This window comes from Acinonyx jubatus, chromosome C2, assembly GCF_027475565.1.
Source record: "Acinonyx jubatus isolate Ajub_Pintada_27869175 chromosome C2, VMU_Ajub_asm_v1.0, whole genome shotgun sequence".
Lineage (NCBI taxonomy): Eukaryota > Metazoa > Chordata > Mammalia > Carnivora > Felidae > Acinonyx > Acinonyx jubatus.
Genome location: NC_069384.1, coordinates 47,661,491 through 47,675,376, shown reverse-complemented (window position 1 = coordinate 47,675,376; position 13,886 = coordinate 47,661,491). Strand labels below are relative to the sequence as shown.

The window sequence follows — 13,886 nt, the reverse complement described above, 5'->3', positions numbered from 1 at the left end:
GTCCCTGTACTTGCTCTTCAACTTCCAGAGCACCAACTAATTAATTCTTGCTTTCCTTATCCACTGCATTCAAACTATATTTGGACAAGGCTCTAACAGGTTCATTCAGAGTAAGGGAAATGATTGATGAGCCCATCCTCAGTGTAACTGTTCACTCTCCACTCCAGGATATCCTGTCAACCAGGTCATCCCTCATCCCTCTACCTCACAGTGGGTATGGGACTCAGTCTGGCCCAGTACTCCCCGAGTACAAGTGTCTGTGGGCACGTGGCCAAGGAAGGTAAGCCGGTTCTTGGCTCCTTTTCTTTTCCTGCCCCTGCTTTACTCTGGATCATAGGAACCGAGCCCCACAGGTCTCTGGCTCATCTAGTCTTCACTGACAGGAAGTTGCAGGGCAGGAAAAAGGGGATGCTAAAGGCCAATTTTCAGCCATGTAATCCAATTGGAGGATGGAGTCAAGCACAGAAGGACAAAGATGCAGGAAACAGGGAGAGAAAAAGAATCCTAACACATTCTTTGAACTCCTTGCTTTTGAACTCTAGACCTAAAGTTAGTATCATCATATATTTTGTTCTCTAAACCAGGACACTTGAGAGGAAAAGGGGCTGCTAGTAATACATAAGTCAGGACAACAGGTACAAATTAGGACTGACTCAGGCAAAGTAGAGCTTATAGTCACCCCACCTAAAACCAACTCAGTCCTTGGACTTTATAATTAATTGAGTCATAAAATTCTCTTTGACCCTTAACCTACTTTTAGTTGATCTCTACCACTAAACTTCCTGACCACTGCATGAGGTAAAGGTTTAAATCAGTAGAATTATTTACAAGTGGTAGGATTTCAGGGTAGATGGATGAACGTCAATGTCTGCCTAACTTATTCTCCACAATATGTATGTAAAGTTATCCTCTACAATACTTAAGCAAAGTTTGCACATTTTTTGGTACAGCCATTCCAGGAAGATTACATGGAATTTTGTTTGCTATACTCCCAAGAAGACTGAAAAAGTGAAAAGAAAACCAAAATTGCCAACAGAACACACATACTCCACTCTGAGGCTAAATGAGGCTCTTTGGTGATTTTTTTTTTCACTTTAAAGTGGCCCTCACTTAAGGTTTACTTTCATTTGAATATAAATTTGGGGATATAGAATCAGTCACCCACATCTTTCAATTTTCCCAGTGTTCAGCCCCTATCTAGAGATATAACTATAGCAGCACTAAAAATACTCACTTCTGAGAACTGCTTTTCTTCTTTATCCTCTTCCCTTTACTTTTTCCCATTACCCTGTAAGGTCTCATTCTGCAGATGAGATAGGCTCTCAGCTAGTCTAGGAGTTCAACAGTCATTTAAAACCATTTTTATAAAAAATCACATGTTCTCTAGGGTGTGATGAGAAGGTTATGTCACAGCTCACATGACATTTGTTAGTCCCTTAGTTCAGTGCACTCATCGCAGTTGCCTAGTTTATGACACAACAGAACACCACAATTCAAAGACTGCATCTCCTAAGTTCAGTGGGAGTGCTCCCCATCCTAGTGGAGGTCATTTTTTTATTCAGGAAGCCTTTCATAATTCAAGTGTTTGAAATTCCAGGAGCAGCTAAATCTTTGAAAAGCTGTAAGTGATGATTGTGACTAACTTCTCATCTTTGGAGTCTCAGTGTCTCTTCATCAATAAAAACATAGATGTATCAAGAACCAGAAGGAAATATACAGAGACTTTAGTAACGAGCTCTTATTTTTGTGTCTCAATGCCCATTCCTTTTCTCTTTTTTATTTTTTTAATGTTTATTTGTTTTTGAGACAGAGACAGAGACAGAGCACGAGTGGGGGCAGGGCAGAGAGAGAGAGAGAGAGAGAGAGAGAGACAGGGAGACACAGAATCTGAAAGAGGTTCCAGGCTCTGAGCTGTCAGCACAGAGCCCCACACGGGGCTTGAACTCGGGAGTGCCAAGATCATGACTTAAGATGAAGTTGGATGCTTAACCAACTGAGCCACCCAGGCACCCCTCACTGCCCATTTCTTATACAGCCACTTCCTCTGGTCACATAACATGCTCTCTTTTGAAAAAAACATCCCTTTTCAAAACAGAAAAAAATATCCTTTTCCAGAGATTAAACTGGTACAAAATTATTAAGTAGAAATAAAAGTATAAGAATAAAGGTATAAATTAAAATATTCACAAATCAAAAGTATTATATATATACAAGCAATTCCATACAGTGTTTATTAGGAGTCATTTTGTTTTTTGTTTTATTTATTTATTTTGAGAGAGAGAGAGAGAGAGAGACAGAGCAAGTGGGGGAGGGGCAGAGAGAGAGGGAAAGAGAGAATCCTATGCAGGCTCATGCTGCTAGTGAAGAGTCTTATGTGGGGCTCAAACTCACAAAGCTATGAGATCATGACAGAAACCAGGAGTCAGAAGCTTAACCAACTGAGCTACCTAGGCACCCTTCTTCTCATGTCCTTTTCATTAAATTGTAAAATAATTTGTTTTACCAAAGTTTGTCACATAGACTTTATGATATAAGTAGCAATTATAATCTTAAATTCTCTTGAATGCTGGGTAGAATTCTTCACCTCATACAGGTAAGAATCTATTGAATAATGGAAAAACTTCCAAATCTATTATCCCTGATGATAATAAACGACAGGTTTTATCCGATTCTCAGCCTTGAGCAAAGTGTGCTGAGGGAGACTTTCTGGGAGGACTGAGTAATAAACAAAAGAAACAGAATAAGCAAAACTTAAAATGAGTTGAATAAAAAGAGGATTACAAAAAGTAATAGTTTTACTGTCTAGATGCTTGGGTTTGCTTGGTCACTTTCAGAGAGTGTAGTTTCTTCTGTAATTACAGATGGTTCCAGCAGCCTAAAGTGTTCATTTAGGGCTGGAAATGACCTGAGCATGTTATACATCCTCACACGCAGCCTCAGTGAGGTCACTGATGGCAGTGACTTCTTTCTCCCAGTGGATAGTGACAGCAACTTCAACACTTTGGAAGCTTCATCCTGGAAGATTTTTGTTCTGACAGTGTAGAGGACAAAAATTTGCAATCCCTGGAGATAGAATAAAAGTTTAATGTTAGATCAGTGTTGAGATAACAGAATCAGGGAAACAATTTATTTTACTCTGCCAGACACCCTTCTCATCATGCTCAACAACTCCCCAACTTGAGTGATTATATCTGCAAGCTGTTGTGCACTTTGTTGAAAAGATGTTCTTCTCATATATGAAATGCTACATGTAGGCAGGAGAACTGGAAGACTTGAATTCAGGTCCCAGTTTACCACATGTTGGCTGTGTAACCGAGAAGCTCTTTCTCTTCCTGACACCAACTGGGAGTCCTATAATTCAACTGAATTCTGACACTAACAACCCAGAGCTAGTGTCAGATTCCACAGGTTAAGGCTCAGTCCCATGACTGCTTTCACTTCAGATGCTAATAGCAAATATTGGGTCCCCATATTACCCACACTTCTGTCTGACTTGACTACCATGACAGGGGTTCCCATAACCCACCTCCCCACTTCAGGTTTGATAATTTTCTAGAAATACTCACAGAACTCAGGAGAGCTCTTTACTTACTATTACCTGTTTATTATAAAGGATACAACCCAGGAGCAGCCAAATAGAAGAGATCATAGAACAAGGTGTGAGGGGAGGGGCATGGAACTTCCACTTCCATTCTCTGTCCAGGTGTACCACGCTCCCAGTACTTCAATATGTTCACCAACCCAGGAGCTCTCTAAACCCCTTAATTTAGGGCTTATTATGGAGGTTCCATTACACAGGTCTGGTAATTCAATCATTAGCCATTGGTGACCAACTCAATCTCCTGCCCTTCTACCTTTCCTGGAGGTTGAGGGGTGGGGCTGAAAGTTCCAAGCTTCAAATCAAGGTTTGGTCTTTCTGGCAATAAGCCTCCAGCCTAAAGCTTTCTAGGGACCCTGACCACCAGTCATTCATTAGCACACAAAAGAAACTCATATCACTCCAAATATTCCAAGGATTTTAGGAATTGTGTGTCAGGAACTGAGGACAAAGACCAAATATTTTATGTTTGAGTGTACCAGAGTAATTTCGTTCTTTTCCTAACCTGTTTGGTTTTTTATTTCTGAAGGAGGTAGATTGACTATGGGTTACCTAACTCTTCCAGTTCTAAAAAAAAAAAAAAAAAAAAAAATTAAGCACTTCTATTCATTTCTGTCCTTTACACATAAAGATCAGATGTTCATGAGAAATTTGTCCATAAAAGACTGAGTACTATTTTCTGTACATTTTTAAAATAAAACTACTACTTCATGAAGTCCTATTGGTATCAGATACTGCTTTTCCTTTAATCCTCATTATCTAATCCTAACACCAACCCTATGAAATGAGCCTTACTCTCCTTACTATCCTCATGTTAAGTGAGAAAACTATAGCTCAGATAAACTAAGTAACTTGCCTAACATTACCCAACCACTAGTCAGTAGAGTCTGGAGTTGAACTCAACTCCATTTGGTTCCAAAATTCTTCTATCCAATATACTACTCAACCTCTTGCTAGTAACTACAATAGAAAGATATTATAAAGTATATGATAGCATCTAAGAGTCCCGTGTTAATTTCTCATTAATATCCTTTGTGGAAATAACGTTTAAATAATATCTATAGTTGAGTAATAGTATTGTGCCAATGTTCACTTTTTGATTTTGACAACGTACCAGGGTTATATAAGATATCACTAGTGAAAGCTGGGAAAAGAGTACGTGGGAATGCTATACTATTTTGCAACTTCTTGTTTTACACTATTTCAAAATTAAAAGTTATTTTTAAAAATCCATCATGTCTCCAGATTGGCATCTCTAGAGCCCAAGCCTTATTAGGATTTATTTCTAGAATCATATCCTGTGAATACTGTGGTAGGAGACTTCTGGTACTGTGGTAAGATAACCCAAAGACTCTGAGAGGTTAACTAATAAAATCAATACATATCGGCAAGAGACAGACCAGTTCTCTGGCCAAAAGCAGGAAGGTTAACTTGATTGTTATCCAACAGGTGGTACCTACTTATCTGTGCCAGGCCTTGATGACACAAGGAAGTATGCATAGGGACACAGGTTTCAGAAGAACAAAAGTGTTCACTGACCATCCTGATTGTTCAAGGAAGAGAGATTTATTTTGAAGACATGAGAAAACTGGTCCTCTTTGTGGAGTACACTATTTCATCTTTAAATTCTAAGGTAAAGACAAGACTGGATAGAATCGCTTGTTATGCAACAATGAGGAAAAGATCTAGACCATGGAAAAGTCATAAAGACACCATCCTGTGAAACTCTGTCTGAGTAGCATCCCAATATTTCTATACTCCCAAAATCCCAAAGGTGTTATTGAAAAAGACAAAACGCATGGACCAAACTAATTCTCACTAGCACAAAGATCAAATTGTGTTTTTTAAGTAATATTTATAGCACATAGTAAATGTCCATTAGAATTGTAGCATTCTAAATCTAGAGGGAGGCTTACATATAAACAACTCACTTTAGTGTACATAAAAGTCAAACCCTTGTTTAAAGTGAAGATTTCTAGTTCTTACCTTGTAGATTCTGATTGACTAGGTAAGGGATGAGGCTCAGGAATAAGCATTTTAACATACTATGTAAATTCTGACCTAAGCAATATTCAGACACACTTTGAAAAACATAGTATCAATTTTAACACCCTCCTCCATTTTACATTTTACATATGTCACTCAGAAAGGTTGTATGATTTTCCTAAAATCATATGAATCATTAATGGTAAAGCTGGAAGATAGCCTGACTCTCCTTTAAGCTCAGTGCTCTTGCCATATGGCCACCCTCAGTTTTACTAGACATTATTAACATTTTGTAATGAGCCTCTAGTTGTAATGTGCCATTCATATCACAGAGAAGAGAATATCCTTGACTATACCTTCTTTCTGGTACTTTTCTAAATTCCTCATCACTCTAGGCAACAAGCTCATGAGGCAATTGGTAATCCAGACCGACTAAGTTTATCCTATTTATTTCCCTTGAGGAATTTCCACTGGGTGTTGACAACAGTGAAAAACTACCTTATATCCATTTAGATTTAGTGGCAGGCACACATCCAGTGTTTGAGGCACTAATAAAAAGGCACTCTAGAGGGCTACCAGATAGAGGGTGAGGTGCTTACAAACATTAAACATGGTGGTAGCAATTTAAACATCCAAGCAGCTCTCACACTGCATTATACAGACTTTATCATTTGTGGTCCAGGCAAGTTTATCTAATACTTTTCCAATAGTTTCCATTTTGTATCAAAGACTTGCCTCCTCAGCGATATTTGACCAGGGCCAGAAACAACCAACATGATGGCAACTTCACACAGTGGTTACTACTTTCAGTGATGAGACAATCATCAAACACTGCAGTGTCTTCACAAAATATTAGACAAGTATAGCCCATACTGATATTAAGCAAGATGTTACCTACTATGAAAGATACACAAGCATGTTTCTTGCATGAGAGAACTGAAAACCAATTAAGGAGATGAAACTTGTATACATAAAAAGTTCATTTCTGAGTACAAGAAGAAAGAGGACAAATGAACTTACAAAACTACAATAATTCTATTTAATTTGATAAATTATATATTTTTATTTATTTAATAAATTAGTAAAGCTAGAATTAAAGTCATCACTTTACGAGTTTAAAGCCTATAAGCAAATAATTTATGTGGATTATACCAATGTCAATTTCTTGGGTTTGATGTATTATAGTTGTATAAGTTGTTGTCATTGGCATAGCTGGATGAAGGGTACATAGGAACTCTCTGTATGATTTTTGTAACTTCCTAGGGGTCCAAAAATTTTTTTTTAATTTTAAGGAATTGCATAAGAATGGGAAGAACCAAAAAGAAGGAAAAGAAAGAATTTTAACCTTTTTGCACAACATAAAATTTTAGTAAGTCTACAGAATGTCAAATAAAAAAAAGATTACTGCCAAGAATTAAATGCCAAGCTAATTTGTGGTTCATGTGTCATGGTACCTAAAGAAAAAGTATCAGTTAGCAAAGTCCTCATTAATATTTACTAACTACCTGGGGCACCTGGGTGGCTCAGTTGGTTGAGCGTCCAACTTCGGCTCAGGTCATGATCTGGTGGTTCGTGAGTTCGAGCCCCACGTCAGGCTTTGTGCTGACAGCTCAGAGCCTGAAGCCTGCTTCAGATTCTGTGTCTCCCTCTCTCTCTGCCCCTCTCCTGCTCATGCTCTGTCTTTCTCTCTCAATAATAAAATAAACATTAAAAAAATAAATTTACTAACTACCCATTAAACAGTTATTCAAAAATATAATACTATTAATGAGATATTCATAAAGATTTAAAAGTTAAATATTAGGACATTCCAATATAAAATGACTAGCAAAAGGCATTGAAACTATGTAAGTATAAGAAAATGTAGTTGAGTATGTCAACTATACCTCAATAAAAAATAATTTTAAAGAAAAGAAAATACAGTTGAGATCATTATCAAATATGATCCAAGCATTGTAAATAGCTCATGAAAGAAAATAATGTAGATGCTATAATTTAACAACAATAATTGTGGAGTAAATTTTAAATTGTACCAATAAAACCATGAGACAGGAAGCAGCTACACTGTATTAATGTTATTACCTTAAAAGGAAGAAATCAATACATATTGTTTTATTCTGCAAATTGAAAATTATATCTTGCAAAATTGCAATGTTTAATAAACAAAGATAACAATTAACAGAGGGAAAATATGCTAATAATTAGAGATTAAGTAAAAGAATACATAATTTATATAGCACAGTAAATATAAAACAGGAAGAAATGGATAGATGTGAAAAAAGAAAATAAGACAGAATAAAATCAAACATATTAGTTTTGATGGCTAACATTTAGCTAAATAGGTAAAAGACTAACTTTTTTAATAAAATGGAAAAACAATGAGAAAATTATTTTAAAAAACACAAATCTAAATATATGGGATCTATAAAATTTTTAAATCTTTATTTTTGAGTGAGAGAGAGAGCACATGCAAGCGGGAAAAGACAGAGAGAGGGAGACACAGAATCTGAAGCAGGTTGCAGGCTCTAAGCTGTCTTCACAGGGCCCCATGAAATCCACAAACTGTGAGATCATGACCTGAACTGAAGTCGGATGGACGCTTACCCGACTGAGACACCCAGGTGTCCCTAAATATATGGAATTTAAAATGAGGTAAGTCAAAACCAAAGTGACATAGAAAAGCTTAAAGATTAAAACTATAAGTAGATAAGATCAAATAAAAACAAATTAGAAGTTGCTACATTAATACATAGAAAATCATACTTCAAGACAAAATGGGACCGAGAGTGCCTTGTTGTATCAATGAAAGATATAATGCACCAGAAATATACAACATCCATAAATTTCTAGGAACATGAAATACAGCATTAAATTGTATAAATACAAATAGCAATATTTCATATACAGAGGGAAAAGTCCTGGTAGTATTTTTTATCAGAGTAAAAGTCATTGTTCACTATGAAAGAAGGCATACAGTTAAGACGCACAGAGAGAAATTCTGATTTCAGGATAAGTCTTTCAGGGGTGCCTGGGTGGCTCAGTTGGTTAAGCATCCAACTCTTGATTTCAGCTCAGGTCATGATCTCATGGGTCATGAGTTCGAGCCCTGCACCAGGCTCTGCACTGACAGTGCACAGCCTACTTGGGATTCCTTGTCTCCCGCTCTCTGTCCCTCCCCTGCTTGCTCTCTATCTCTCTCTCTCTCTCAAAACAAATAAACATTAAAAAAATTTTTAAGATAGGTCTTTCAGTAATGCATACTTGTTTTATCTTAGAGTTGGACATTCTTCATGCATACACACAAACAAAAATCCTCTAAGGTCAAGCAGAATTATCTTCATTTTTAATCTAACATTTTTGTTCATTTATGTCACTATTTTTATCATGATAAAAATCAAAAGATCACCATAATCCTTCTTACAGTAGATTCTCCCAAAATACTAATAGAATGGCTTTCAAAAAAGAAAAAGAATATAAATCTTCATCTCTGATTTTAATACAAAATATAAATGCAATGTTTTTTAAAAGATTTATAATTAAATATATACTAGAGATAAGACTCAAGGAATAAAAGCACCTTTAGTCTTATGTATAATTATGTCACAAAAACAACTTCATAAGGTTCTTCTTTTATTAAATCAACCCTCATGAAGATAAAAACTACAAACTCTGAACAAAATATTTTTTAAAACCTACCTGAAGACACTGAAGGACAAATAAAAGCAGAGTCTACATTTAAGAAAGAGTCTTAAGGAGAGTCTACATTTAAGAAAAAAGGAACTATAACTGGGTAGGATTCCTGTTATGTGTGGTTTTTTAATATCTTTCTGCCAGAAAGCACACTCTGATCAGCCCCACACAGGATGACTAAATGAGGGGTTAAAATAGGCAGTCTTATTAGGTTGAAGAATTGGAGGACAGGATTTAGGGCAACTACAACATCTGAAAAATAAGGAAGAATATTCAGAATATCCAGGAGGAAACAGAGAAGGGGAGCTCCAGATTCTGTTTATAAATTCTACCCAAATCTCTAATTACCTATAAACTGTAAATGCATAGAGTAAACACTAAGAAGTCTGTCTATGGCTAAAAAAGACTACATAGAGATTTCAGCTGTTGTCCACCCTAGGAGAGATAGTTTTCAGTTTTAGTCCAGCTAAGCTAATTATATGCTAAGTCCATTCTTGGTAGGAATAAAACAGAATGCAGAGTTGCTGCAGTGTATTATTTAGAATGTCCAGGAAACAACCAAAATTACTAGACATATAAAGAAACAGGAAAACAAGGCTCATAGTAAACAAAAAGATAATCAGTAGAGATTGACTAAAATGACCCAGATGTTAGAGTTAGCAGACAAAGATTTTAAAGTGTTATGACAATACACGTAAAGTTGTAAAAGAAAATGTACTGAATTATGAGCCAAAAATTAAGAAAATCATCAAACTAAAACCTATTAAAAATTATAAGATAAAAATTCTGAAATGAAAAAAATACAGTATCTGAAATAAAAATCACTAAATAGAGTTAACAGAAGACTGGAAATGATTAAAGATAAAATCAATGTCCTTGAAGATGGATCACTAAAATAATCCTATCTGATGAACAGCAAGAATAAAGAATGATAAAGAATAAACAGCTCAGGAACCTGTGGAACAATATCAGATGGTCTAACATATATGATTAAACTCCCAAAAAAGAGAAGAGAAAAATAACAGGGTAGAAAAAGTATTTGAAAAATAAAGTTCAAAAATTCCTCAAGTTTGGTGAAAGATCTAAATAAACAGATTCCAGGAACTCAGCAATCCCAAGCAGAATGAATGCAAAGAAAATAATACCTGGGCATATCCTAGTGAAAATGCTGAAAATCAAAGATAAAGAGAATCCTGAAAGCAACCAGAGGAAAATAAAGCATTACATAGATGGGGGGGGGGGGGGGGCGGGAATATGAAACACTGAGTGTGTCCCATTAGAAACTAGAACAGGTTTGTGAAATGACTTCTTCATAATACTTCATAAAAGTGAAAAAATTTTTCAACCCATAATTCCATATTCAATGATAGTATCCTTCAAAAATGAAGGCAAACAGAAGAATAAAACACTTAAAATGGCAACAGAAAACAAATGGCAAAATGGTACATATAAATTCACCCATATTAATAATTACATCAGCTCTAAATAGACTAAATGTTACTTAAAAGACAGAGATTGTCAGGATGAACAAAAGGGTAATACCTGCCTATTTGCTATCTACAAGATACATACTTTTAATGTAAAAGCACAGATAGGTTGAAAGTGAATATATTAAAAAAACATATACCCCATTAATCCAATATATACAAGAAGGCTGAATATCAGATAAAGTAGATGTCACAACAAAGAGTACTTTCAGAGTTATAGATGGACATTTCCAAAGGATAGTCGATTCCCTCAGAAGACATCACAATAATAAATGTATATGCATCTAATAGCAGAACTTTAAAATATGTGAAGCATATTGACAGAATTAAAGGCAAAATAGACAAATCCACAATCAAAGTTAGAGATTTTAATGCACCTCTTTCAGCAATTGAGAAAAACAGGAAAAAATATTGGTAAGGATAGAAAATCTGTACAATACTAAAAATCATCTTAACCCTACTGACATTTTTAGAACACTACACCCAACTACACAATGCACATTCCTTTCAAGGGTAAATGTTTTATCAAGATATAGCAATTCATGTCCATAAAACCATCATCAATAAATTTAAAAGAAATGAAATAAAAAATTCACACAGAACTTACCAAGACTGAATAATGAAATAACAGAAAAACTAAATAGACCAATAGCAAGCAAGAATATTGAATAAGTAATCAAAAGCTTCCTAATAAAGAAAAGTCCAGGACCTGATTACCTCACAGATGAATTCCACCACACATTTAAAAAATAATTAATATTAATTCCTCTTAAACTCTTCCAAAAAGCTGAAGAGGATAGAATACCTCCAAACTCATTTAACAAGGTCAACATTACCCTGATACTAAGCCAGACAAGGACACTGCTGGAAAGAAAATTGCAGGCCAATATCCTTGATGAACATAGATGCCAAAATCCTCAACAACTATGGGAGGTGATAGATGTTTTAATTATTTTGATCTTGGCAATCATTCAATAATGTATATCTATATCAAATCATGTTATACACTTTAAATATATACAATTATAAAAATGAACTATTGGGACCTATTCAAGATAAAAAGCTTCTGCACTGCAAAGGAAACAATCAGCAAAACTAAAAGGTAACCCACATAATGGGAAAAGATATTTGCAAATGACATACCAGATAAAGAGTTAGTATCCAAAATCTATAAAGAACTTACCAAACTCAACACCCAAAAAACAAATAATCCAGTGAAGAAATGGGCAGAAGACATGAATAGACACTTTTCCAAAGAACACATCCAGATGGCCAACAGACACATGAAAAGATGCTCAATATCACTCATCATCAGGGAAATACAATCAAAACCACACTGAGATACCACCTCACACCGGTCAGAGTTGCTAAAATTAACAACTCAGGAAACAACAGCAAAGATATGGAGAAAAGGGAACCCTCTTGCAATGTTGGTGGGAATGCATACTGGTGTAGCCACTCTGGAAAACAGTGTGGAGGTTCCTCAAAAAATTAAAAATAGAACTACCCTACAACCCAGCAATAGCACTACTAGAAATTTATCCAAAAGATATTGGAGTGCTGATTCATATGGGCACATGTACCTAATGTTTATAGCAGCACTTTCAACAATAGCCAAATTAAGGAAAGAGCCTAAATGTCCATCAACTGATGAATGGATAAAGAAGATGTGATTTATATATACAATGGAATACTACTTGGCAATGAAATCATGCTATTTGCAGCATCGTGGATGGAACTGGAAGGTATCATGCTGAGTGAAATAAGCCAGTCAGAGAAAGAGAAATATCATATGTTTTCACTCATATGTGAATCTCGAGAAACTTAACAGAAGACCATGGGGAAAGGGAAGGTGAAAAAAAAATAGTTACAGAGAGGGAAGGGGGCAAACCATAAGACACTCTTAAATACAGAGAACAATCTGAGAGTTGATGAGGGAGTGGGGGAAAGGGGAAAATGGGTGATGGGCACTGAGGAGGGCACTTGTTGGGATGAGCACTAGGTGTTGTATGTAAGCAATGAACCACAGGAAAATACCCCCCAAAACCAAGAGCACACTGTGTACACTGTATGTTAGCTATCTTGACAATAAATTATATTTAAAATAAATAAATAAATAAATAAATAAATAAATAAATGCAATTATATCTGTCAATTATTCCCAATTATTCCACAATAAAGGTTTTTTTTTAAGATAAGACACATAATCTTATAAAATTGTTAGAAAACAGAGAGAAAGAAAAAATTCAGCCAATCCCACAGGGATCTAAGCTCCAGCAATAACTGTAACATTGTCCTTGTCAACCATGGTGAGGAGCTGTCGTGAACCTATTGTATGGGAGACAGGAATCAGAAGTGTTTGCCAAGCCAATTGCTGTACAAAATTTCTTCTGCTTAGAGAAGAGAAAATAACGTGGTCCAACCCTACTATAATTATATTCTATAAACTCCATCCAGGAAAGGACACAGTAGGTAGGTCATAAAGAGATTTCTTTCCTCTTGCTTCAAAATGTACTAAAAATAGAGTCTCCTAAAATGTAATAAACAATGACCTTCAGGGGTTTCAAAAGAAGAAAACTTCAGTTTAGTCCAGGGTGATGTCGTCTCCACAACTGCATGGTGTGCTACTTTCAGACTAACCCACACCATACCTGAGTAGTGTTGAAAAGGCAGAACATGTAGCTGAAGACAGTCCTGATGACATCATTATCAATTAGCATAAGGTATGCCAGAATCCAGGTAATTCCAAAAACAACTGCAATTGATAACATACTAAGAATCTTCTTTAGGGATGAAACCTTTTTTGTGCTAGGTAAGAGAAAGCAAGAAAGAAAATATGAGATTTTTACTTACTAATATAATTTTATTTATTAATATCATGGTTACCCTCTAATTGAGAATACATATTCAGCTGTCCATACACACTATTTAACAATATTATGCATTAGGTGGAAAAAGCATATTAGACCTATGTCCAGATAAAATATGATTTAGCAAGCTTTATTTGTAAAGAACGTGATACCTGCTTAAAAGCTCAGGCGTAAACAGTCCCTTAAATACTACTGCAGTCACACACAGTACTACTGTGTGTGAACTTTCACACACGAAAATATCAACGTTTTCTT

At 35.6% G+C, this 13,886-nt stretch overlaps 1 protein-coding gene across 3 annotated transcripts in view; it reads right to left on the bottom strand.

Annotated features, from left to right (window-relative positions):
• Positions 1-2,276: 2,276 nt before the first annotated feature.
• The window catches only part of ADGRG7 (adhesion G protein-coupled receptor G7), a 71,171-nt gene continuing 59,561 nt past the window's right edge, over positions 2,277-13,886 (bottom strand). For all 3 annotated transcript variants that reach the window (XM_015065947.3, XM_053220773.1, XM_053220774.1), the window contains 2 exons: positions 13,413-13,569; positions 2,277-3,063 (listed from right to left, as the gene is read on the bottom strand). In XM_015065947.3, coding sequence (XP_014921433.1) covers positions 2,803-3,063; positions 13,413-13,569 — 418 coding nt within the window. In that variant the 3' untranslated portion in view covers positions 2,277-2,802. The remainder of the gene's footprint in view (positions 3,064-13,412; positions 13,570-13,886) is intronic.